We start from the raw sequence: 26,515 nt of genomic DNA on the forward strand, positions 1-26,515 counted from the left end.
AATTGCCCTTGAAAGTGTTTAATCACATTTCAGAGTGATATGTGCGTAGAGGTATACACACTCAGGCGGGTTTAGCTGTTCCTTTCATTTAAGGAATTTACATGGTTGTGACCCGGCATAATATAAAATGCAGATTGTGCCATGCATGCAGTTCTGCAAGCCTAGTAAAGACATAAACGTTACCAGAAAAAAAGTACAAATCTCACATTAGAGGCTACAAATAACATTGTTAAGCATTGCATTACAATACAGCTTGGTTTGATCCAAGTGCACAGTATCAATGAAACTATTTCCTGATGACTACACAGAGTATATACACTCATTGGCCACTTTATGAATTACACCTTGCTAGTAGCAGGTTTATTGCCTTCATTCTTCATGGAATACTTTCCACAAGGTTCTGGAAACATTCCTCAGAGATTTCATGATGGCGTTACACAGTATCTGCAGGATTGTCGGCTGCAAATCCATGATACAAATCTCCAGTTCCATCACACCCCAATAGTGTTCTATTGGATCGAAATCTGATGACTGTGAAGGCCATTGGAGTACAGTAAACTTATTGTCATGTTCAAGAACCAGTTTGAGATGATGTGAGCTTTGTAACACTGTGCATTGTCCTGCTGGATGTAGCCATCAGCAGATGGGAACACTGTGATCATAAAGATAGACACGGTCAACAAGAACCCTGGCACGTTTGCACCACAACCGTGCCACATTCTTAAAGGAGTTATCCACCATAAAGTGATTTTAATACATACCTGCCAGACAGTAATGGACATGCTTAGGAAGGAAAGGATTTGTGCTTGTCTTGGGGCTAAATAGCTATGTTGTGAGATTAACATAACACTGAGGCTATCTTTTTGTGAACTGGGTATTTCCTGTTGGAGTTCTCTCAAACTACAAATCCCATAGTTTCTTGTTTGTAAGCGTGAGATCACTTTCTTCCCATCCACTGAAACCCAAATGAGCTGCATTCCATTCAAAAGACTAGTGTTTTCTAACCTCCAGCTTTTGCAAAAATACAATTAGTTGCGGAATGATCTCTCTTCCACCCAGCGGTCCCTCCACGCAGACAGAAAAATTATATTATGAACTACACTAATTTTACAGCCACTGTAGCATAGTCAAATAAAAAAAATTAAAAAATCTTGGAATACCCCTTTAAGTAACTTAAATCCCCTTCACTGATGCTCTGTTTTAACTTCAACAAGTTGTCTTGACCCCATCTACATGCCTAAATGTATTGAGTTTCTGCCATGTGGTTGGATGCTTTTTGTGTTAGCACACCAGGCTCGCTTCATAGACTGTGGGTCCTGGCTTCTATCAGATGCTAGGGACCTGCTGCTAATGGCGGCCATCAGCAATGATGCTAATGCCCGTCATTAACCCTTGGTTTTCAAGATGGAAACCGGAGTTCTCCTCACTTGCTCCTTTCTCCTTCCTGGATTCACTTGTATGGGCTGTACAGGTGGACCACTAATATCAATATCAGTGCTATGCCTATGCATCGAAATGAAAAGTAATAGTAATCTAGTGATTGCTATTAATAGTTCCCTTTTATTAAAATTTGTAATAAAAAAAAAAAAAGTCAAAAGTTACAGATTACAGAAAAAATGGAATAAAAAATTATTAACCTGTTAAGGATGAGTACGCCCTTTGTCCTGGTACCTAAAGACCTGTATGCCCTGATCTCATTACCGGCATTTAAAGCACGCTCACAGGCTGAGCATACTTCATACCCAGTGGGTCCTGACTGCAATCAGCAGCCAGGACCCAAGGTTAATGCTGGGCATCACCAATAGGGCTGATGCCTGGCATTAACCCTTTAGATGCCACAATCAAAGTTGATTGCGGCGTCTAAAATGAAAGTAAAACAATCCTGGCAGCTCAGTTAAATGTGGATAAGCCCCTCCCCTAAAAAGTTTGAATCATCCCCCTTTTCGTATTTAAAAATAAAATAAAATAATGTAATCAAAAATAAAAAACAAACATATGTGGCATTGCTGTGTGTGTAAATGTCCAACCTATTAAAATATAAGGTTAGTTAAACCTCACGATCACTTAAAAAAAAAACCTCCAAAGTCCTTGTCACTCTTTGTTCTGTTTTACTAGGTATTTCATGTCTATTATATTTTCTCTCATTCTTTACTGCCTAGACCATTCTTGCCCTTGCTTGCTCAGATCCCTTTTCTCTACTATTTTTGCTCTTTGGTCTAGTTTCTCTCTTGTACCTTTAACCCAACCTGATTGCTATTATGGTATATTGGTTACTGTTTTGTATCTTAATGTTCTATTTTACATATTTTACCATTCTATTGTGGCCTGCCAGGCCACTGGCTTATTGTGATGTTCTTTCATCCTGGTATTTATAAACTTTTGCTTTACTCAATAAAATCGTTCTTGAATTTGAATAAAAAAAAAAAAAAAAAAAAACTCTGAAGTCCAAAATTGCACATTTTTGGTCACTTCATATACCATCATTTTTTTTATTTTTTTAAATCGATCAAAAAAGTCCCTTCAAACTAAAATTGTACCGATAAATACTACAGACCACGGTGCAAAAAGTGAGCCCTCATAAAGCCTCGTAAAGGGGTCAGAAGATGGCAGTTTTAAACAAACTAATTAGTAGTTAAATAAAACCTACATCAATTGGGTATCCTTGTAACCGTATGGACCAACAGAATGAAAATAAGATGTAGTTTTAACTGGAATGTGCACGGTGTGGAAACGGAAGGCCTCAAAAAGTCTTTTTACCCCACTAATAAGTATTTTTTTTTGTTTTGTTTTGCCGCAGATTTTGTTATAAAATAAGTGGTCATTAAAAAGTACAATTGGTGACGCAAAAGACAAGCCCATACATGGGTCTGTAGGTGCAAAATTGAAAGCGTTATGATTTTTAGAAGGGAAGGAGGAAAAAATGAAAGGCCAAAATTAGCTTCATCCTTCACATACATGCATCCATGCAAGAGTGGTACTGTTGAAAACTACCGATCACGACGCAAAAAAACCGAACCCTTATACAGCACTGTATAGCAATAGTTATAGGGGTCAGAATTAGGAAATTGCGTTTTTCAATTGGTCCCACGATAAAGTCCTCAGATGGGTCCGTGGATCAAAAAATAAAAGTTATGGCTCTTAGAAGGAGAGAAGGAAAAAAATTGGCTGTGTCCTCAAGGCCAAAATAGGCTGTGTTGTTAAAGGGGTACTCCGTTTCTAGACATCTTATCCCCTATACAACAGTTCCATGCTACCATCTTGCTCAGCCTAGAAATTTTATCTGTGTCCAAACTGTGATCTAATATGTACAACCTCCTTCCCCTCTCTGCTGCTATCTCTAACACTGAGAGATCAATGTTAGAAGCTGCAGGAGAGCCATCTATGTGGGAAAGTTACACAGATTCTACAGACTTTAATAAAGACTAATTAAAAAGTTAATTAATTCTGCATTTAGTGAGCAGATGAACAATAAAAGAAGTCAGCGTTAAGTTCCTTTAGGTGGTAGGAATAAATATGACTATAATACCAGTCAATTCCCTATTCATTTTAACATATTCTTGCTTTGTGTATCTCCTTTATACAGCTCAGTATCTTGTCACTTGATGACACTACTGTTGTACAGGGTGAATCTTTCTAGGGCTATGCAGTGCACACATGCTTCATTTAAGGCCTTAGGGGTATCTGTTGCTTTAGGCCTTTTGCAGCCTGACAGAATGTGTTTAATAATGTGGAAGACACATATCACATGGGAATATGCAAGGCAGATAGAACATCTGTCTCTTGATCCAAGTGATAAAAGGAGTTTTGCCCAGAAGCATTTCATAAATACAATTGTGCCACTGTTACAGATTTGCACTGTTGAAATGCCAGATTTCAGATGGAACAGATTGCCAGCTAATGAAGCCAATGTAACACATTTACAAGAATGCTGGATCACGAAATGAAATGAGAGATGCGTGTCATAACTGACTGCATGCCGCGTTGTATGACTGGCACCTGTTAACTTTTTAATATTGACTTGAAACTCCTACCAGTTTTGGAACTCTCCATGTAATGTAAGTCTGTGTGGGCACGGGCGAGAATAGAGATGTATGGAGAACACTTGATAATCATTGGTATTCACTGCCATATTCTGTGAAGCTACAGAAACAGCAATATTTAGTCTGGTGCTCATATTGTTTATTAGTGAAATATTTATATTTAGCTTTATGTAAACTATAGTATTAAAGGGGTATTCCATGAAAAAAAACTAAAAACAATTTTTCATATCAGCTGGCAACAGAAAGTTAAACAGATTTGTAAAATACCAAGCCTCAAGATAGAAATGTAGGGAGAGCACACATGGAAAACTATATCACCTAATGATGTATACAGTAAGGTCCTCAGTGACCTCCGGTCAGAGTCTCCTGCGGGGTGCACGTACACAGATATAAAGCATCAACTAAAGGAGAAGGATTTGCCAGTGTGGAAATGTGCTGAAAGGGCCTTTTATTGTATCAAATCCAAAACACAGGTACAGGAATACATAATGACGCGTTTCAGGCGTAAACCGCCCTTAGTCATATGACTAAGGTAATACCGTGATACCGCCATAATTCAAAAAAATACAGTGATATTAATTTTAGGTCATACCGCCCAGCACTAGTCCAGAGTAGGTGCAAATCCCCATAGCAAACCTCTCCTGCTTTGGACAGTTCCTGAGACAGACAGAGGTGTCAGCAGAGAGCACTGTGGTCTTCTGTCTGTCTCAGGAACTGTCCAGCTGCTGAAGTTGAGTTGTTCTTTTCTGTAGCAGCTGATAAGTACTGCAGGATTAAGATTTTTTAATGGTAGTAATTTGCAAATCTGTTTATCTTTCTGGAGCCAATTGGTATGAAAAAAAAAAGTGTTTTCATGGAATACCCCTTTAAAATTTAAAATAGTGAGACAGATGGTGCTCACTTTAGGTGACACAGACACAAGATGGAGGTCACCTTGTATCACATGGGCTTTGGCCTCAGTTTTTGTACGTGCATAGTCTTATAAGAAAAGTAATAATACTTTAGAAAACATCAGCATTTAAGCAAATAAAGCTAAATAAGATCACAGCTGGTCTACTACAGTCCATTACAAAGAGAAAAATTGAGGAACAATTTTGAAAAGAAAGTTAATGATGGCCTTGGCAGAGTTTGGTGCAGTTTGTCTATGTGCAGTCATTTAGATACGTTTTTCCTAAGCGTCTTCCCTCTTAATACAATTGCATCTCATAGTATCCCAGCTGGAAGGAACCAGAGGCAGGTGATCCAGCCAGCCATAATTAGCTTATTCAAGTTCTATCCTGGTGACTAAGCATTCTGTCCCATGCACAATCTCTGAGCACAGTTTTAAGTGTTGTATCGATGGGATTTATTTTACAGAACCCCAGCTGAAAGGAATTGTGACAAGGTTATTCAGCCAGCAGGGATACTTCCTGCAGATGCACCCAGATGGCAGCATTGATGGCACTAAGGACGAAAACAGCGACTACAGTAAGGACAATCACCCTTCTTATTCCAATATAAATCATGTTTAATGCCTGTTGAGTTTCCTATCAGGAACTTTGTTTGCCCAAACCTCGGTAATCTATTTCTTACAGACAAGCTGTTCACTGCAGCATTTAACGTTTTCCCTGCCAGGACACAATGGTTTATTACACTGTTTTAATGTATTAACTTTGTATATTTATCTTGTCAACTAACAGAAGAATTACAGTAGTTCTGTGCAGTGTAAAAAGGCCAGTGCCATTGCTAAAAGTATACAAAAAAGAAGGTTGCAGCAGCACTCAAAAAATGGAGGCTCTAAGTGCACTTTTTGATCAAAACGCGTCCCCCATCCACCACGCGTGGTGGATGGGGGACACGTTTTGATCAAAAAGTGCACAGAGAGCCTCCATTTTTTTGACCAAGCGTGCTGCTACAACCTTCTTTTTTGTATACTTTTTATTTGCCACAGCAGCGTGCACCCGTGTATTAGGTAGTTGTGCTGGCTATTTATTTTTTTCCGATTTCTAAAAGTACCTATGTAGAGCATTGAATTGTATTTTAAATCACAGAAATGTGTAATATTGATTATTGATATATTGCAATATGATTCTCCGCTCTGTTGCTTTGTTTCCGTATATACACAACCCAACAAAAAAGGTCGGGTTTACAATAGTAAATCAGGACCAGTGTGTAGTTAGCCTAAACAAATTAATGTTTTTCTGTAAAAATGCTTTGTGACACCAGACTTAGTATAGGTTCACATTTTGTTAGTACCTGCCGAAAACAAGATGTCGACATATGCAGTCAATGGACTCCATTAGTTTCTATGGCTGTATGGAGTCATCTAATGACTTAGTTTGAAATCATGAGGCTCTGCGCTTTTGAAATAGCGCATAGATCCCAAATGGAATCACTAGGTGGCTCTGTTAAGCCATATAAATAAATGAGGTCCGCTATTCCCATTAACAGTATACGTCAGCATCCCGTTTTTGTTGACTGTTTGGTTGACTATCTGCAGTTGTCCCAGAATAGTTAGATGGGTGGGAATCTTATTTCAAAAAGTGTGAATATGAAGCTGACTGGGTGTGAATCTGGATTGGGTGTGACTATAAGGCTGAAGGTGTGAATTAGGCTTAGGGGGAGTGACTAAGGCTCAGGGTTTGAATCAGACTTGGCCTGTGAATATGAGGCTGTGTGTGTGATTTAGGCTCAGAGGGTCTGACTATAAGGCTATGGGTTAGAGATGAGCGAAGGTATAGTGATTCGATTCGTCATGAACTTCTTGGCTCAGCAGTTGCTGACTTTAGCCTGCATAAATTAGCTCAGCTTTCAGGTGCTCCGGTGGGTAGAAAAGGTGGATACAGTCCTAGGAGACTATCTCCTAGGACTGTATCCACCTTTTCCAGCCCACCGGAGCACCTGAAAGCTGAACTAATTTATGCAGGCTTAAGTTAGCAATTGCCGAGCTGAGAAGTTTGTGACGAATCAAATTACTGTAAGTTCGCTCAGGGTATACTAAGAGTATAAATCAGACACAGAGGGTGTGATTATACGGCTAAGAGTATTAAACTGGGCTAAGAGGGTGTAACTATAAGGCTAAGGGTATAAATTAAGCTCAGGGGGTGACTAGAAGTCCAAGGGTATAAATCAGGCTCAGAGGTTATGACTATAAGGCTAAGGGTATAAATTAGGTGGTGTGGCTATAAGGCTGAGGGTATTTATCAGGCTGGAGCTGAGAATGTGAGAATCAAGCTCATTGGTAGTGATTATGAGGCTGAGGGTCTGTGAATCAGTCTCTGAGGGGAGGGGGGATACAAGGCTGAGGGTTATGAATGCTATGCTCTCAATCAGTTTGAAGCTGAGCGGCGTGACACATGGTCAGGGGGATTTAAAGGGGTGCTCTGGTGGAAACCTTTTTTTTTTTTTTTTTTTTTTAAATCAACTGATGCCAGAAAGTTAAACAGATTTGTAAATTACAAATGCAGAAGAAGGGTGGAACCAGCACTGAGTAAAAGCAGTTTCCTTTATTAGTATCCAAAGTTAAAATTCCATGGCAGGCAAAATTTGTAACACAAGGACAAAGGTGCAAAACAGCATAGCTTGGAGTCCTCAAACGTCGACACGTTTCAGGCCATCAGGCCTTTATTCATTGCATACATGTAATCGCTTCAGCACATTCTTTTATACTGAGATAGCCCAGGTGCTCACCTCCCACAAGGGGAGGGTACACCGGAACTAGTCACCTGAGACAACAAACTTTATTGTCCACTGTGCATTAAAATAAACATATACATTTAAGGAGCAATTGCAAACAAAGAGAAAGAAGGGAGAAAAAATTCAATAAGCATAAACATATATATACCAGGGGATAGGCAAAATCTATGAACAGCAGAAAAAAGGCAATGTGCAAAAAAAAAAAAATATATAATTTTTCCAATAATTATATATATTTTTACATTTGTTTTTCCTTTTCTTATGTGCGGAGAATGCAGAAAAAACGTTTCTAATCCTTCATTATTAATCTATGTGGGTAATGCAGATGAACGTTTTTTTTCTGCATTCTGCACATAAGAAAAGGAAAAACAAATGTAAAAATATTATTTTTCCAATAATTATATATATTTTTTGCACATTGCCTTTTTTCTGCTGTTCATAGATTTTGCCTATCCCCTGGTATATGTGTGTGTATGTGTATGTATATATATATATATATATATATATATATATATATATATATATATATATATATAATGTGTGTTTATGCTTATCGATTTTTTTTTTCTCCCTTCTTTCTCTTTGTTTGCAATTGCTCCTTAAATTTATATGTTTATTTTAATGCACAGTGGACAATAAAGTTTGTTGTCTCAGGTGACTAGTTCCGGTGTTCCCTCCCCTTGTGGGAGGTGAACACCTGGGCTATCTCAGTATAAAAGAATGTGCTGAAGCGATTACATGTATGCCATGACTAAAGGCCTGATGGCCTGAAACGCGTCGGCGTTCAAGGACTCCAAGGCATGCTGTTTTGCACCTTTGTCCTTGTGTTACACATTTTGCCTGCCATGGAATTTTTACTTTGGATACTAATAAAGGAAACTGCTTTTACTCAGTGCTGGCTCCACCCTTCTTCTGCATTTGTTATGTTCCCAAGGCTGGCCGTGCACGAGTGGGATCAGTTGAGCTGAAAACAGACTCTTTCTAAATCTTGAGATTTGTAAATGACTCCTATTAAAAAATCTTAATCCTTCCAGTACTTATTAGTGGCTGTATACTACAGAGGAAATTCTTTTTTTTTCTTCTTTTTTTTTTCTTTTCTGTCACAACCACAGTGCTCTCTGATGACACCTCTGTCCATGTCAGGAACTGCCCAGAGCAGGGGAAAATCCCCATAGCAAACATATGCTGCTCTGGACAGTTTATAAAATGGACAGAGGTGTCAGCAGAGAGCACTCTGGTCGTAACAGAAAAGAAATCCAAAAAGAAAAGAATTTCCTCTGTAGTATACAGCCGCTAATACTGAAAGGATTAAGAATTTTTAAAGTAGAAGTAACTTACACATGTGCTTAACTTTCTGGCACCAGTTGATAAAAAAAAAAAAAACTTCAGTGTAGTGTTGATGGGGCAATATTGTGGCTAACCCAACCAAATTTAAACACTTGTAGGGCTGCACGATAGGGCTCCACTTCATGTCCACCACCCATTTCACAATCACGTCCCCCATTTAATTTTTATCCCCCCCGTCACATTCTCCCTACGTCACATTCTCCCCCCCAATCACAAACCCTCCCTTGTCACGTTCTCCCCATGTCAGATCCCCCCCTCCATCACATTCTACCCCCTGTCACATGCATTCTCCCCCCTGTCACATCTCTTCCCCCCCCCATCACATCTTTGCACCCCCCCTGTCACAACCCCCCTTGGCCCATTCTCCCCCGTCACATCCCCACCCCCATTGTCTCACATTCTCCCCCCGCCCCCCCATGGTCACATCTCACCCCAACCCCCCCCTCCCCGGCACATTCTCCCCTCCTTGTCACATTCCACCAGTGTCACATTCTCCCTTCCCTCCCATGTCACATCTCCACTGTCACATTCTCCCCCCGATAGGTAGCTTTTTGTACTGCAAATACACTGGGTTTCCCGGATGGCTTTCAAATCTCCCACCGGATCCGGGAAACCTAGTGTGCAGCAGGAAAAGACCTTTCCCCATCAGCCAATCACTGGCTTGACACGTGACACCCCTGCGGCCAGTGATTGGCTGAAAAGGGAAAAGTCCTTGTGCTTGTACAGAAAAGAGATGAGACACCGGCCGCACGGAGGGGAATGGCATCTACAGGGACCGGAAGTAGGTGAGCATAAAGTTTTTTTTATTTTTCTCCCTGTGCCTCTTACTTAGCACAGTGCTGGGAGTTGTGGTTTTGCAACAGCTAGAGGCACCCTGGTTGGGAAACACTGACTTTTAGTATTTGAATTTATTTTTACCTGTTCTGGCCCTCGCCTGCACCCGCACAGGAGCCAGCCTGAGCAGATAATCACAAGTTTTCCCGGGGGGCCGTATCGCTATATCGCAATTCGATTGCTTTTGCGATATAGCGTGCATCCCTAAAAACTTGCATTCTATTACAGTTAGCCCACTAAGAAATGAAGTAAAGTAGAACAGTTACAGGATTCCAATCCCTTGGTCTTTTGCATTCATCCTTGTAAATGTTGATAATATGGTGTAATATTGTTGTTGTACATTTTGTTACTGAGAGTCTCCAGTGATGGTCAGCATACACTACATTAATGAATAAAGACTCAAAGATTTGGTGTTATTAACCTATATAATTAATGTTAATTAGATTATTAAATGAACAGTAGATTGAGGATTGTCTCTCAAGAGATGATGTTCTCTTTACGCCAGCCCTCTTCAATCTAATTCCTGTGGGTCTCCGAGTGGTTGCAATGCAAGGAGTTAAAGCAGGACTCTACGTGGCAATGAATGGCGAAGGATTTCTCTACAGCTCAGTAAGTCTGATATTTCCTCACTTTCTATGTGTATATTATTGGAAAGAAAGCTCCTAAATGACATGTTGAAAGTCCACTGATCAAAATGTATCAGAACACATTGGCCCAGATTTATCAAACTGTGTGAGAGAAAAAGTGGAGAGATTTTGCCACAGCGACCAATCACAGCTCAGCTTTCACTTTACCAGAGCTCGTTAGCTGAGCTGTGATTGGTTACTGTGGGAAAATCACTCCACTTTTTCTCTCAGTCTGATAAATCTGGGCCATGGTGTAGTAATAATAAATAATAATATTGTAGTAAAGGCAAGAGATACCATCAGATTATTAACAAAACAAATAATAAGCATAACTTATTTGCTTAGGCAGGGTTCACACCACGTTTTTGCAGTACAGTTCCCGTATGCGTTTTCAATGTGAAAATGATATGGAACCATATTGGAAACCGTATGCATTGACTCTCCATTGAAAACCGTATGCCAAAAGATGCATCCGGTTTTCAACCGTATACAGATAAAAATTTGTACACACGTTTTGATACAGTTTAGTCAGGTTTTGAGGAAGCTGTTTTTCATCAAAAACCTGTTACGGGAACTGTATTGCAAAAACGTGGTGTGAACCCAGCCTTAGGCTGGGTTCACACTACGATTTATAACTACAGTTCCCGTATACGGCTGGGAGGAGGGGGTGGGGGGGTGGGGCTTAATCGCGGCGCCCGCACTCAGCCGTATTCGGGAACCGTATTTAATGCATGTCTTTTGCGGTCGACCACGTTTTTGCCTGCGGTCGGGAAACCGCATACGGCCGAAAAAGCAGCCGACCGGAGGCTGCGCTTCACTCCGGTCGGCTCATAGACATGCATTAAATTCGATTCCCGAATATGGCTGAGTGCGGGCGCCACAATTAAGCCCCGCCCCCTCCTCCCAGCCGTATACGGGAACCGTAGTTACAAACCGTAGTGTGAACCCAGCCTTATAAGAGTGTAGTATTGAAGTACGTGGAGGTAATTTGTTGTTCTGTTGTTGATGACATGAAAATTTTATAGAGATATGTCGAAGCACTATAGTAAGAAAAATTTACCTAACCTGCTCTAAATGTTATATCTGAATAAACTGTTTTATTTTAGTAAATGTATTATCTGCAGTAGTAAATACACAGTGTTTAAAGAGAACGTCTGAGCAAAAATAACATTTTCTGCCAAGCTGGGGGATGTATAAAAAAAAAATAAACATACAGTACTCTACACACCACCTCTGGTCCACCACACCTACCACGCCATCACTCCCAATCCTCCACTGGTTTCTTCTTCCAGGTTGTGTGCCGGAAGGCTAGTAGCTGGAGAAGGGGAGTATAGCATGCATGTGTATATATATATATCTCCTTCACAGCCCCTTTAAACATAAACACACGTAAGCAAAAAGGAACATAAAGGTACATTTCCAAAAGTTTAGAATGTATTTTCCTCAGAGAACCTTTAAAACTCTTATGTGCGTGTTACAAAATCTCTACATTAAGTGGGATTCAGTACAATGCCCAATAGAACATTTTAATTTGTGCACATAATTTCTGTTCTGCTGCTATGGAGACAGTTGGAGTGTAAAGAATTGAAATGAATGTTCTCTGCTAAATACCCATTTTAGAAAATTAAATACTAGATGTTGTAGAATTATTACTTGTCTGTGCATGTGCCATCTTTCCCCAAAATAATGTGCTTTGTACTTTCTCTTGGTCTCAGCACTTACATACCACAAATTACAGGGACATTGGCAAAAGCTGACTTGCTTCTATTATTATTTACCTTGTTTTCCATAAACATTTCTCTTTTATAATTTTGGAATGGTCAAATGATCAAGGTGTTAAATAACAAGTCCTCTAGGTCTATAAAGCCATAAAATAATATCATACTTGATAATGATTGGGTACATTCACCCATGAAACAGTAACATCAGTATTGACCACTTTACTGTTGGGAGTAGTTTAAATAAAATCCTGTGGGATATAAAGGGAACCTGTCACCTGTTTCATGCTTCCCAAACTACAGGCAGCATAAAAACGGATATAGACAGCGGGATGCCTGGACACTATGATTTACTCTGAAACACACAGGCGTTTCAGAGAATTCATACTTGCAAAAAAAAAAAAAAAAAAAAAAAATTGTCCTATCTTATTAATGTTGACCAAATTTCTTAAGATATTTGTCTCAGTTATAAGATCTGTTGCATCATTAGTCCCATGAAATGTGTTTTAATATGTATCTTTATGGCAGATGTGCAATTATAGCTGCAATATGCTCATAGCTGGAGAAATAGGCATCAGCGTGCTGGTGTCTTATATACTGCCTGCTATGTTTCTACGATATCTTTTCAGTGTAATAGAATAATGGAGCATGCTGGGTTATGTGGCTTTTATGTTTGCTCGTAAATGGTTTTCTGATAGAAAGCATCTATTTTCTTCTTCCTAGAGTGTGGTTTCTATTTTACCCATTGGCAGTTTCCTCTTTCTCATTATTCTTTCATCATCTTAGGCTGCTTTCACACTATACTTTTGCTCCATTAAAAGATCTGCTATAAACTTCCATTAGAAAACCCTTAAATAACGGCCGTTAAATGGCCGTTACAAAATCCCATTCCTGTCTATGGGATTTTTTGAATATCTGTTAACACCCGTTATAGCCTGTCATGAATAACGGACGTTATTTGTGACGTAAGAAAAAAAACGTCACATGCACAAATTTTTCAATTATTTACAATAATTCATTGGCCCCAGTATGTTTATGATAATTAATTGGCCCCAGTGTGCTTATCCTTATTTCCCTCCCCCCCCCCCCCAATGTTCTTATTTATCCTCCTGCTGCCTGCTCGTCATCTTCATGTAGCAGGGCAGCAGCGGGACATGTCGGGAACCGGCGGCGGTGAATGAATGAAACCGACATGTCCTGCATGTAGTCTTCATTCATTCACCGTCACCACCTGACATGTCCCCGCTGCTGCCCTGCTCCTAGCGCAGTCAGTGCACTGCCCGTACATGTCTATTCTCTGCTGCTCATCTCCATACCCGACAGAGATGAGCAGCAGAGAATAGACATGTTCCGGCGGTGCGCTGATTGTGCTAGGAACAAGGCGACAGCAGGGACATGTAGGGTGGCGGTGGTGAATAAATTAAGCCTACATGCGGGACATGTCAGCTTCATTCACCGCCGCCGTTTCCCGACATGTCCCGGAAATAAGGACACTGGGGGGGGGGGGGGGGGGGATAAGGATAAGCACACTGGGGCCACTGAATTATTATAAATACACTGGGGCCAATGAATTATTGTAAATATGCAAGCATACATTTGGGGGTCAAATTAGTAGTTTAAAAACCCTGCCGGGAGCACTGAATGGCTCCTTGGTACCAGCCGTTTAGGGCTCCCGGCGGGGAATATAAAAGGGAAAGTAAAAATACACCGTACATCGCAGGGGAGTGGAACATGTCGCCCGCTCCCGTGTTTAAAAACTTCTGATCGCATTGAGTCTCAGAAGTGAGACCTGGTGCGATCAATCCCTCAGCCCCTGCACTACAACCCCCATCATGGAACATAGTCTGTTCCATGATGGGGGTAGTAGTACAAACACTAATGTAGCCTCCCCAGCCACTGGCAGACTCCCGCAGTCTGTTCCATGATGGGAGAAGTAGTAGTCCCGGCTGCAGGGAGTCTGTAGGCAGAGGTGTTAAAACGGCCATCAAATAATGGTACTTGACAGATGTTATAACTGGTCTTAACGGATGAATATGCCCGTTATTTTGAAGGACATTGTTCAACCGTTAGCACCTGTTATTTCATCCGTTATTATATATCCGTTTTTTAATTATACAATACAGAAAATGGATGTTTAATAACTGATGAATGCCCATAGTGTGAAAGCAGCCTTACTTTATGGCAACAAGGTCTATGTAGTATTTCTATTTGAATTGCAGGCAGAGAAGAAGAGCACATGAAAGGTTTGTATGCACATTACATGTGGAGTTGGCACTCTATACTGTCCTTGTTGGGGCTGAATTTGCAGCTGACACTAATAAGGGGCACTTCGCCTATGATCTGAGAGTAATATCTGCCTGAAAAGTAAAGCACATGTTTTCACCTGAGGCATTCCTCTTTATTATAATCTCAGTTGATTTACTATGTATTCTTCTTCAGTCACTCTGTATATTTGTGCTTTTAGATTTTATAATAAGAACTTGTGTCACAGATATGGCTCATTGTGTTACTATTTGTTGCATAAGGGTCAATTTACACGGCAGAATTTCCACATGCGGAGCTCCGCACAGATTTTGCATGCGGATTCCGCAATAGACTTATATGGGATTCCCATTCACTCTTCTGAATTTGTGCATGCGGATTCTGCACCAATTCCGCGCAAAATCCACACAAGCTAGAAATCATCCAAATGAATGTGGAGCGGAATTGGTGCGGATGTGCTGAAATTCTGCCATGTGAATAGACCCTTAGTGTTCAGATCAGTATTAGTATTGGAATAATCCCATTGTATTGTGATGGACCCTAAATGAAATATTGGTCTGCTGTAGGTCTTAACATTTTGTTTGTCCTACTAGCAATATTTCCCAGCATCTCCCTTTAAAAAGGCAGCTGACTTCACTGGGTCCATACAACAAGATTCCCTTTAATAGTGATATTCTTTGGAGTAGGGATTGACCGATATCGTTTTTTGAGGGCCGATACCGATAATCGGTGGAGGTTAGGGCCGATAGCCGATAACTTATACCGATATTCCGGTATAAGTTATCGGCTATTTATCCCCCTGCGATACCGCTGCAGATCATTGATTTAAAGCATGTGCTTTAAATCGATGCACTGCAGTGGCTTTTGCGGTGCCATAGATTGCCGCCGCCACCCGCTTCTCTCCCCCGCTTGCGGTGCGGCGGGTCGGGGGGGCGTTCGCGGTGGGGGCGGTGCGGGGGGCAGGGCATTATCGGCTTATCGGCAAGCTAATTGCCGATTTCGATAATGCCCAAAATCGTGATTATTGGCCGATAATATCGGCCAAACCGATAATCGGTCGATCCCTACTTTGGAGACCTGCATTGAAAACATGGGTTGTTGAATCTGGGTAACTTTGTAGCTTGTTAACTGGTAGCATTTTGTGCACTTTCATGACTGTGCTATGCAGGTACTAAACAAACATGTAGGAGACATAGGCATATACTGGGTTGTCACATGAGGAGAGATATGCCCTACTAGCATAGAATACTTTTTTGCCATTGCATCGGAGCAGGAATGAGCAGATCCATTCTCCACTGAAAATGTACAGCCCGAAACAACTAACCCTCCCCACCGGACGGTCCCTGCAGCATAGATGGCCCGAACTAGCTCACCTTTCCTTACCACCGAGGGGAGGGGAGTAGAAAACAAAAGGGGGGGGGGGTCTGGATGATGACGAAGGCCGCAGTGGCCTTCAACCAGCGGACCTTCAGATGTTTTAAAACTACAACTCCTAGCATGCCCGGACAGCGGATGGGGGTGTTAATGACGGGGGGTCTGGATGATGACAGGGGGGGACGATGTATTTCCCACCCTAGGCTTATAGTCGAATCAATAACTTTTCCTGGGTTTTTGGGGTGAAATTAGGGGCCTCGGCTTATATTCAGGTCAGCTTATACTCGAGTATATACAGTAGACCATTTTACTAGGATCTATATAAAATAGAAAATTTAAATTATGGATGAAAAAAAAAAAGAATCAAATCCACACTGGGTGGTGAATACATATGTCTTTGGGACTGCAGTGTGCGGTTCTCTCTGTGAATACCTATACCTTTTGAGACCACAGCCTTAGATTTACACTCGCATATTAGTAATAATAAGGATCTAGAGAGCAGTGTTACAGTGTATCAAAGGTTAACCTGTGTCGCTTGTTATATATCATAGTTTAACCAGTGTATCGTAGGTTAACCTGTGCTACTTGTTGTTGGGTGCACAAGCCAAAGGGCACCCTTTTATTAAAATTAAGATTTTAAAACCAAATAACCAAAATAACAGAAGTTGCTGAGATTTAAAGAAGTCTTGTCTAATCTACCAAGTGGTGATTTATCAGCCTTTTCCTAGAATGCTAATAGAATGAAGAACACAAGTCGGATTACTCCGTGTTCAGTTACATACAATGTTAATACGATATAATGAACTGCACTGGAGATTAAAAAAAGAAGTGTGGCTCTGGTATTTCTGTCTTTATGTGTTAAAGCACGAGTTAAAGTTGAGAAGGTAAAAATAATTCCAACTATAGAGGTGTTAGGTAAGCTTACTCATGCAATGACTTACAGATTCCTGCAGATCGTGGTGTTATCATTTCATTTGTTGTGTTATATATGGCTATATGACCTACTGCTGCCTTTTTTTGCTGGGCACACACACCAGTGTCTATTGTACGTAATACAAGATTTAAGTAGAGAGGGGATCTCTAAACTAAGCTGTCTTGTGGTAAAAAAAATTATTACCGTATATACTTGAGTATAAGCCGACCCGAGTATAAGCCGAGACCCCTAATTTCAACCCAAAATCCCAGGAAAAGTTATTGACTCGAGTATAAGCCTAGGGTGGGAAATACATCATATCCCCCTGTCATCATCCAGACCCGTCATTAACATCCTCATCATCATCCCCTTGTCATCATCCCACACATCCCCCCTTCATCATCCCCTTATCATCCCACACATCCCCCCTTCATCATCCCCTTGTCATCATCCCACACATCCCCCCTTCATCATCCCCTTGTCATCATCCCACACATCCCCCCTTCATCATCCCCTTGTCATCATCCCACCCCCCCTCCCTTTATCATCCTCTTGTCATCATCCCCCCCCCCCCTCATCATCCTCTTCTCATCATTCGCCCTCAGTGGTCTTCAACCTGCGGACCTCCAGAGGTTTCAAAACTACAACTCCCAGCAAGCCCGGGCAGCCATCGGCTGTCCGGGCTTGCTGGGAGTTGTAGTTTTGAAACCTCCGGAGGTCCGCAGGTTGAAGACCACTGCGGCCTTCGACATTATCCAGCCCCCTCTCACCCCCCTTTAGTTCTGTACAGTACTCACCTCCGCTCGGCGCTGGTCCAGTCCTGCAGGGCTGTCCGGAGAGGAGGTGGTCCGGTGGGATAGTGGTTTTGGGCTGCTATCTTCACCGGGGGCGCCTCTTCTCCGCGCTTCCGGCCCGGAATAGAGGTGTTGCCTTGACAATGACGCAGAAGTACGTTGGCAATGAACGCACCTCTGCGTCGTTGTCAAGGCAACGTGACTATTCTGAGGCCGGGCCCGAAGCGCTTAGAAGAGGCCTCCCCGGTGAAGATAGCAGCCCGGAACCACTATCCCACCGGACCACCTCCTCACCGGACAGCCCTGCAGGACCGGACCAACGCCGAGCGGAGGTAAGTACTGTATAGAACTAAAGGGGGGTGAGAGGGGGCTGGATGATGTCGAAGGCCGCAGTGGTCTTCAACCTGCGAACCTGGCTGCCCGGGCTTGCTGGGAGTTGTAGTTTTGAAACCTCTGGAGGTCCGCAGGTTGAAGACCACTGCGGGTGGGGGAGTTCACTCGAGTATAAGCCGAGGGGGGTGTTTTCAGCACGAAAAATCGTGCTGAAAAACTCGGCTTATACTCGAGTATATACGGTATCTTAAAGATCAAAGAAAAGTGTCAGACAGAATTGGTGATAGTCTTTCCCCTAAGTGGTGACCAATGGATCTGTTCTGTATATCTTCAAACACTTCTCTTTGAGGTGTTATGGGTTCCCTCCAAGCTATACATCTGGAAAGAAAATGGTCAAATTAATACTGTAATAAGTTCCCAGGCCCATTAGAAGCAGTACAATGCTTATTATTGACAATTCTGGCTCTGTCACATTTATCATTCCTGAGTGTGGTTCTACACTCATAGGTCCACTTACATATTATGCCATATAACAGTCCACTGGGAAAAAAAATGGTGGCCTTCTCTCTCTTCAGCAATAACAGCCCATATTCAGCAGAGGCCATTAATCATTGAAGAGGGGAGCATGAGGTGAGGGCACAGCCCTCGCCTTATGCTCCCCTCACCAATGAATAATGGCCTTCACTCTTCACCAATGCTTTCCGATACTTACAGTTGCCGTCACTTAGGAGAGGTGGGAGGAAGTAAGTCTCATGAATACACTTGACTCAAGCATTACTCTATTGCGTTCTTCTATTGGTTTGCTAAGAAAAAGGGTACAATATTTTTTGTGCCTTTTGGCATAATGGCTCAGTGGACCGATACTTTACTCTTTCCCTGTCCTGCTAAGTTGAAGCATATATCTAGCACCTCATTTTGCTTTATCATGTACACGCACTTAGAATTTTCCATTGATTACTTCATTTAATTTGCACTCAGGGCATGCTGTGTTGCTGCTAAAAGACTGCCAGAGTAAGATTACTGGAGGCTTCCATTATTAATATATTATCTGTGTTCTCATCACGCACAGGTCTACATGTCAAGAATAAAAGCACAGCCAGACAAGAAATCACCTTACTTTTAATTTAGACAATAGGGTCTTCTCCTACGAAAGTCATCATGTGAAGGCCAAGCAATGCGTTTGGCTGCATTTTCATAGTTTTAAGGTTAGACTTGAAGACCACATTATTTCTTTAGTATCCAGTGGGGTTGTTATGATTACATGACCCCTAAGTATTCATTTTTGGAGTTAGTCATTGGGTCTTTCTCACCACTAACACATATATGAAACAGTGCCTCTTTATGGCCTATTCATGGATTAAATGGTTTAGTTTAAATGGGCACTGTCATTAAATTAAACATGATTTTTTATATTTGATTCCTTATGCCAAATAAATATATTTTATAATTGGCTTCCATTAAAATAAAATGAAATGTTTTATGTTAGTTTTTCGGCTGTATACTTTTGACCACCAGGGGTCTCCTTTCTTGGCCAGAACACATTCCGTCTGGTCAAAATCTCAGATTTTGGTCTCCTTCTTGTAATGGCAAAGACCAAATTCAGGAAGTGTTTCTCTGCACTGAGCTTGATTGACAGCTGCACAGAGCCTCACTGAAAGCAGCTGCGCAGACTAAGCTGCATAGACTAAAAGCTGAACAGAGCCTCACTGAAAGAAACACAGACTGAAAGTTGCTGCAAAGAGCTTGAGGTCTTCTATTCATCACATCGCTGCAACGATGTGAGGGCGGAAGTGGTCCCCCAGCAGGTTACAGTGATGTCATGCCTGCTGGGAAACCCCCACTTTCCTCTGCTGGAAGATTTCACTATATGAGCAAGAATAAAGGTAAGATACAGAGCTTTTTATAGCTCTGAGATTTTTTTTAAGGGTAGGAGGAGTGTTAGGAGTAGTTAGAGAACATAGCCTGAGTTAGTTTAGAAAAGTTTATTTAGTGACAGGTACTCTTTTAGCTGTAGTAGTAGTAGGGAAATGTCACGTTCAGCACAACAGTGACAATTTTCAGGCAGTCTGTATTCTATCAGTATGCTTAGATAAGACATTTATATAGACACTGTGTAATATGATGTTTCCGCTGCAAATGTGTTCCTGCCCACAGTTTCTTCACAGCTTGCTTTAGTGTAGTGGTTGTCCTGTTGAGACAAACTCTTTAAAGACAAGTATATATCGCACATGTAAACATTTTTTGAAATTCTCATATAGCCTCATGTAACTATGCAGACTTTTGTATGGATTTCAGGCCACTCAAAATATAGTCTTAAAATAAACCTCTAAGAAGTCTCATGTTTATATATATATATATATATATATATATATATATATATATATATATAGATTAGTTAGCAATAGCCGTATTAGTCCAGTGATCCAAAAAGCAAAATCATCGGTAGTTGAATTATCTTGTAATACCTTTTTTTATTGGACTAACAAGATTTTGTAGAGACAAGCTTTCGGGATTCCTCCCTTTATCAAGTCATAAGCATTTCTGAGCTCACAAGGCTTGTGAGCTCAGAAATGCTTATGACTTGATAAAGGGAGGAATCCCGAAAGCTTGTCTCTACAAAATCTTGTTAGTCCAATAAAAAAGGTATTACAAGATACTGCAACTACCGATGATTTTGCTTTTTATATAAATATATATATAATACTAGCTTTCCTGCACAAGTGGCCACAGCAAATACAGTGAAGGGGGGAGATTTATCAAAACCTGTCCAGAGGAAAAGTTGCTGAGTTGCCCATAGCAACCAATCAGATCGCTTCTTTCATTTTTGAAAAATCCTCTGAGAAATTAAAGAAACGATCAGATTGGTTGCTATGGACAACTCAGGAACTTTTCCTCTGGACAAGTTTTGATGAATCTTCCTCCTTGTGTTTAACCGTGCATGGGATAGGTATAAGGCTAGCCTTCATATAAGATAGGCACAAGGACTATTGATAGTACTCAGAATATTGGGCAAAGTAGATGGGCCAAATTGTTCTTATCTGCCAACACATTCTATGTTTCTTTACTTTAATTATTTATTTACATGAGAGATTTTTTCTTCAGATTTGATCCTCTGTATTACAAAAGAAAATGTATTTAAAAAGTCTCCAAATTTTTGATGCCATTAATTATTTGCATATTGATTGATCTGTATTGATTTTTATAATGCATATTTCTATGGAAATCTAGTTTTATAGACTTTTTCATAGCTGGTGATGAAATATAACTTCCGGACTGCGGAATAGTGCAGAGAATCTACAGTTATAGTTTGTATGCAGATGTGCTACAAGTATTGATTAATATACAATTAACCCCTCAGGTAATTTAGGTATTCAGATCTTTCAACTCCCCGTGCTCTCTCTGCTCAAATGAACTATTTATTTATGTTCCTCTTACACATTGGGTGCAGATCATAGCGATTCCTGCTTTAAATGATGCTGATGCAGCAGCCTGTGCGCAAGAGATGCTTTATCCAGAATTATCTGAGAGGGAACGTGAACCACACAGAACAATGCGTAGGTGGGAAATAGTCCATTAAATCACAAAGGCCTCCACGTTGAGAGCATTGTATAGCAAGCTGCAGGGAAGAACATTACATCCTTCAGAGCTGGAAAGAAATGCAGTATTTACTTCACATCTCTCTCCAGGATTGCACTAACCAAATTAGATTTTGTATCACATTAACCGCAAACATGTGATTGTGTGGCACAGCTCTGCAAAGTAACCTATTCCCCCACATGCAGTTTAAAGAATAAAACGAAAAGAAATGCAGTAGTTTAGAAACCGCCCTCCTTTCCAGCTGGAACCTCATTGTTCTTGTGCTTGTTTTGGCCAGCATGGAGTATCAACTCACTTTTCTAATTCTTGGGCAATTTCCAGGCCTCTGTTTTTTCTTCTAATCCTTTAGCATTTTTACATAATACAAAAAGTTGTCCTTGTCTGTCAAGTATTATTATTTTTAACCCCTTAAAGGAGAACTCCAGAATATAAAAATTGTTCCCCATACTGCCAGCAGTAAAAAAAAATAAAGATGTACATACCTTCCTCCGCTCCCGCGGGGCCTCCGGTTACCGTCCCCGCCGCGATCCACTTCCTGGTTGCTGGTGGTCGGAGAGTTACTTACTGTGCTCAGCCAATCACCAGCCGCAGCAAAGTCCCGACTCAGCTGGCGATAGGCTAAGCGGCAGTGTGACGTTTTCGGCCCCGGCAGCAGTTGCCGGTGTAGTGAAGAATTTTGTGTCTTGAAGCGTTCTCACACTGCCGTATGATTCTCCGACCACCGGCAACCAAGAAGTGGATCGCGGCGGAGACGGTAACCGGAGGCCCCGGGGGAGCGGAGAAAGGTATGTACATGTTTATTTTTTTACTACTGGCAGTATGGGCAACAATTTTTATATTCTCGAGTTCTCCATTAAGGACATGCACCGTAAATGTACGGCGCTGCATAGAGTTGCTTCGTGCACATTACCGTACATTTACGGCGCGGCCGTGACGCGAGTGCAGGAGCTGCGCTTGCTTTATTCACGGCTAGTAATGGCGGACATCAGCGACCGCGCTGATGTCTGCCATTAACCCCTCAGATGCGTTGATCAATACAGATCATGGCATCTGCGGCAGTGCGACACTTAAAATGGCTCATCTGATCGCCCGCGGACGGAGGTCCCCTCACCTGCCTCCGTCCATCCACCAGGGTCTTCTGCACTGATCTGCCTTCCAGCAGACCAGAGCAGGAGATCACCGGTAATACTGATCAGTGCTATGCCCTATGCATAGCACTAAACAGTATTAGCAATCTAATGTTTGTTATAAATAGTCTCCTATGGGGACTTAAAAAGTGTAAAATAAATGTAAAAAAAAAAAAAATGTGAAAAAGCCCCTCCCCCAATAAAGTTTAAAATCTCCCCCTTTCCCCATATTACTACAAAAAAGCATAAAAAAAACTATAAACATATTTGGTATCGTCATGTGCGTAAATGTCCGAACTATAAAAATATAATGTTAATGCTCCCCTACGGCGAACGGCGTAAACGGGGAAAAAAAAAGGCAAAGTGATCAAAAAGTCACATATACGCAAACATGGTACTAAAACTACAGATCATGGCGCAAAAAATTAGTCCTCACACATCCCTGAATACAGAAAAATAAGAAAGTTTGAGGTGGTCAAAATAGGGCAATTTTAAACGTACTGATTTTGTAAAAAAAAGTTTGCTATTTTTTTTAAAGCGGTACAATAATAGAAATGTATGTAACCATGGGTATCATTTTAATCGTATTGACCCAGATAATTAAGAAAACATGTATTTTTACCGTAAAGTGTACAGTGTGAAAATGAACCCCCTCAAATTTGCTAAATTGTGATTTTCGTTAAAATTTCCACAAAAAAAATAATCGGGGGTTTACCATACATGTTAGGGTAAAATGAGTGATGTCATTGCAAAGTACAACTCTGTACACCAAATAAACTGTTCTAAACTAATTCAGGCTATGTTCCCTAACATATCCAAACACCCCTCCAGCCTTTAAAAAAAAAAAATTCAGAGCTTTAAAAAGGTGTGTATCATACCTTTCTTCTTGCTCACATCCCAGCAGGAGAAAGGGGGTGTTTCCCTGCAGGCATGACATCACTGAAGCCTGTTGGGGGACCACTTACGCCCTCACATTGTTGCAGTCCTGTGATGAAAAGACCTCAGGCTATGTGCATGTTTCCATCTGTGTTGCTATCAGTGAGGCTCTCCTGCAGGTTTCAGTCTGTGCAGCTTTCTATGAGAATCTGTGGAGCTTTCACTTTCTTTGCAGCTGTCAATAAAGCTCAGAGCAGAGAAGCACTTCTTGAGTTCGGACTACTGCCCGGTCGGGGCAGACCAAACTCACTGTATTATTTGTGGCAGGGAACATTTAAAACATTTTTATGTAGATAATTTTAAAAGCAAGTGAAAGGAAAAGTTTCTGCTAATTACACAAGGAACACTATATTAATGATTTATTTGGTGATAGGTACTCTTTAAAGGTTACCAAAGTAGGCTCAAAAGTCAGAATTAACCACCAGACCGTGATATTTACAGACAATAATTAACAAGACTTGTTATCTAACAGGGGATGTCACCTGATAGGGTTTATGCCAAGGAGAAGAAATATTGGAAACTTAAAATATGCCCAATGTAGATAAGTGACTTATGGCCCTTTTTAAAAGTGTCCATTGGCAGCAGACAATGATCACCTATTGCTGGAATATTCATGCAGCCCCTCAAATTCATCATTATCGGCTGTACATGACCTGTTTACACTGGGTGATGTGCTGCCAGTAACTTGGCTGCATAAAATATGTGATCAGCTGAGGAACAAGAGTTTGCTCATCTATTGGCTGATCCCTGCCCTTTTACAGAAGGTGATTATTGGGAAAGAGCCTAAGATTCCTAGGAACTCTCATCAACCCCATAATCGATCTATATGAAGACGTCTTTAAATGAAGCTAATATTTATTAAATACTTGGACTAAGGTTACTATTTACAGTCATGGCCGTAAATGTTGGCACCCCCTGAAATTTTTCAAGAAAATGAAGTATTTCTCACAGAAAAGGATTGCAGTAACACATGTTTTGCTATGCACATGTTTATTTCCTTTGTGTGTATTGGAAATAAACCAAAAAAGGGAGGTAAAAAAGCTAATTGGACATAATGTCACAACAAACTCCAAAAATGGGCTGGACAAAATTATTGGAACCCTTTAAAAAATTATGGAAAAATATCAACAATCTCAAGGTTACAAGTCCATCTCCAGAGATCTAGATTTGCCTTTGTCCACAGTGCGCAACATTATCAAGAAGTTTGCAACCCATGGCACTGTAGCTAATCACCCTGCGCGTGGACGGAAGAGAAAAATTTATGAAAGGTGTCTACGCAAGATAGTCCGGATGGTGGATAAGCAGCCCCAAACAAGTTCCAAAGATATTCAAGCTGTCCTTCAGGCTCAGGAAGACCCAGGAGAACCCCACTGCTAACACAGAGACATAAAAAAGCAAGACTACATTTTGCCAAAATTAACTTGAGTAAGCCAAAATCCTTCAGGGAAAACGTGCTGTGGACAGATGAGACCAAGATAGAGCTTTTTGGTTAAGCAGATCATTCTACAGTTTACCGAAAATAGAATGAGGCCTACAGAGAAAAGAACACATTACCTACGGTGAAATATGGTGGAGGTTCAATGATGTTTTGGCTGCCTCTGGCACTAGGTGCCTTGAATGTGTGCAAGGCATCATGAAATCTGAGGATCACCAACAGATTTTGGGTTGCACTGTACAGCCCACTGTCAGAAAGCTGGGTTTGCATCCGAGATCTTCGGTCTTCCAGAAGGACAATGACCCTAAACATACGTCAAAAAACACCCAGAAATGGATGGCAACAAAGCGCTGGAGAGTTCTGAATTGGCCAGCAATGACTCCAGATCTAAATTCCATTGAACACCTGTGGAGAGATCTTAAAATTACTGTTGGTAAAAGGCGCCCTTCCAATAAGAGAGACCTGGAGCAGTTTGCAAAGGAGGAGTGGTCCAACATTCTGGCTGAGAGGTGTGAGAAGCCTATTGGTGGTTATAGGAAGCCACTGATTTCAGTTATTTTTTCCAAAGGGTGTGCAACCAAATATTGCCAATAATTTTGTCCAGACCATTTTTGGAGTTTGGTGTGACATTATGTCCAATTTGCTTTTTTTCCTCCCTTTTTTGGTTTAGTTCCAATACACACAAAGGGAATAAACATGTGTATAGCAAAACATGTGTTACTGCAATCCTTTTCTGTGAGAAATACTTCATTTTCTTGAAAAATGTCAGGGGTGCCAACATTTATGGCGGATATTTTGATGGTAGAAGCACTGCAAATTGCTTCAAAGGGAACCAGTCAAGTAGTGTGATCTGCTGGCATCGTGATATGCTGGAGAAGTGTAAAGTATGTTGATATATAGTGTTATGGGAAAATATGTTTTTATAACTTATTTTATTCATTTAATCTCTGCTTATGCTGGGTTGAGGAGTCCATTAGGCGGTTCCACTCTAGAATCGACAGCAAACATGCTCATACAGTAGATGCTGTCAGTCATTGAGTGTGACCACCCACTGGGCCCAGGATGAGTTGGGATTTTTGTTAATAAATTGCAAGTCATTATTACAATTTTTTTTTTTTGCGTGAAAGTATATATTGTTCTTTTATCTCCTACTACTCTATAATATCATGCTGGCATATTGGACAGCATTTTCATGTTGAGTGGTTCCCTCTAAATGAGTTTTTTTTAATTCAAAAGCAAATAGAGGAAATGTTTTTTTTTTTTTGTCATCTTTATTTGGGGAACGGGAAAATACAGCTATGTAAATGAAAAATTACTAGGTATAATTGCCATGGAGTTGCTGGTTTACAGCCAAATGGATTGTCACATTTGGAGAAGGATAGCATATGTGAACAAAATCCTTCCCACCATAGCCAATAGACAATTTTGCCAGTAAAACTGCCATTAATGCCAGCAAAATTGTGTCCCCAGTGGCAGCCGCGTGCAGATGTTTAAACCTTTAGTG

The 26,515-nt window shown here is 41.0% G+C and overlaps 1 protein-coding gene across 4 annotated transcripts in view; it reads left to right on the forward strand.

Moving 5' to 3' along the window:
* FGF12 (fibroblast growth factor 12) overlaps positions 1 to 26,515 on the forward strand; it is a 513,249-nt gene that overhangs the window by 380,312 nt on the left and 106,422 nt on the right. For all 4 annotated transcript variants that reach the window (XM_056565423.1, XM_056565422.1, XM_056565421.1 and 1 more), the window contains 2 exons: positions 5,397 to 5,507; positions 10,402 to 10,505. In XM_056565423.1, coding sequence (XP_056421398.1) covers positions 5,397 to 5,507; positions 10,402 to 10,505 — 215 coding nt within the window. The remainder of the gene's footprint in view (positions 1 to 5,396; positions 5,508 to 10,401; positions 10,506 to 26,515) is intronic.

Source organism: Hyla sarda, chromosome 3, assembly GCF_029499605.1.
Source record: "Hyla sarda isolate aHylSar1 chromosome 3, aHylSar1.hap1, whole genome shotgun sequence".
Taxonomy (NCBI): Eukaryota; Metazoa; Chordata; class Amphibia; order Anura; family Hylidae; genus Hyla; species Hyla sarda.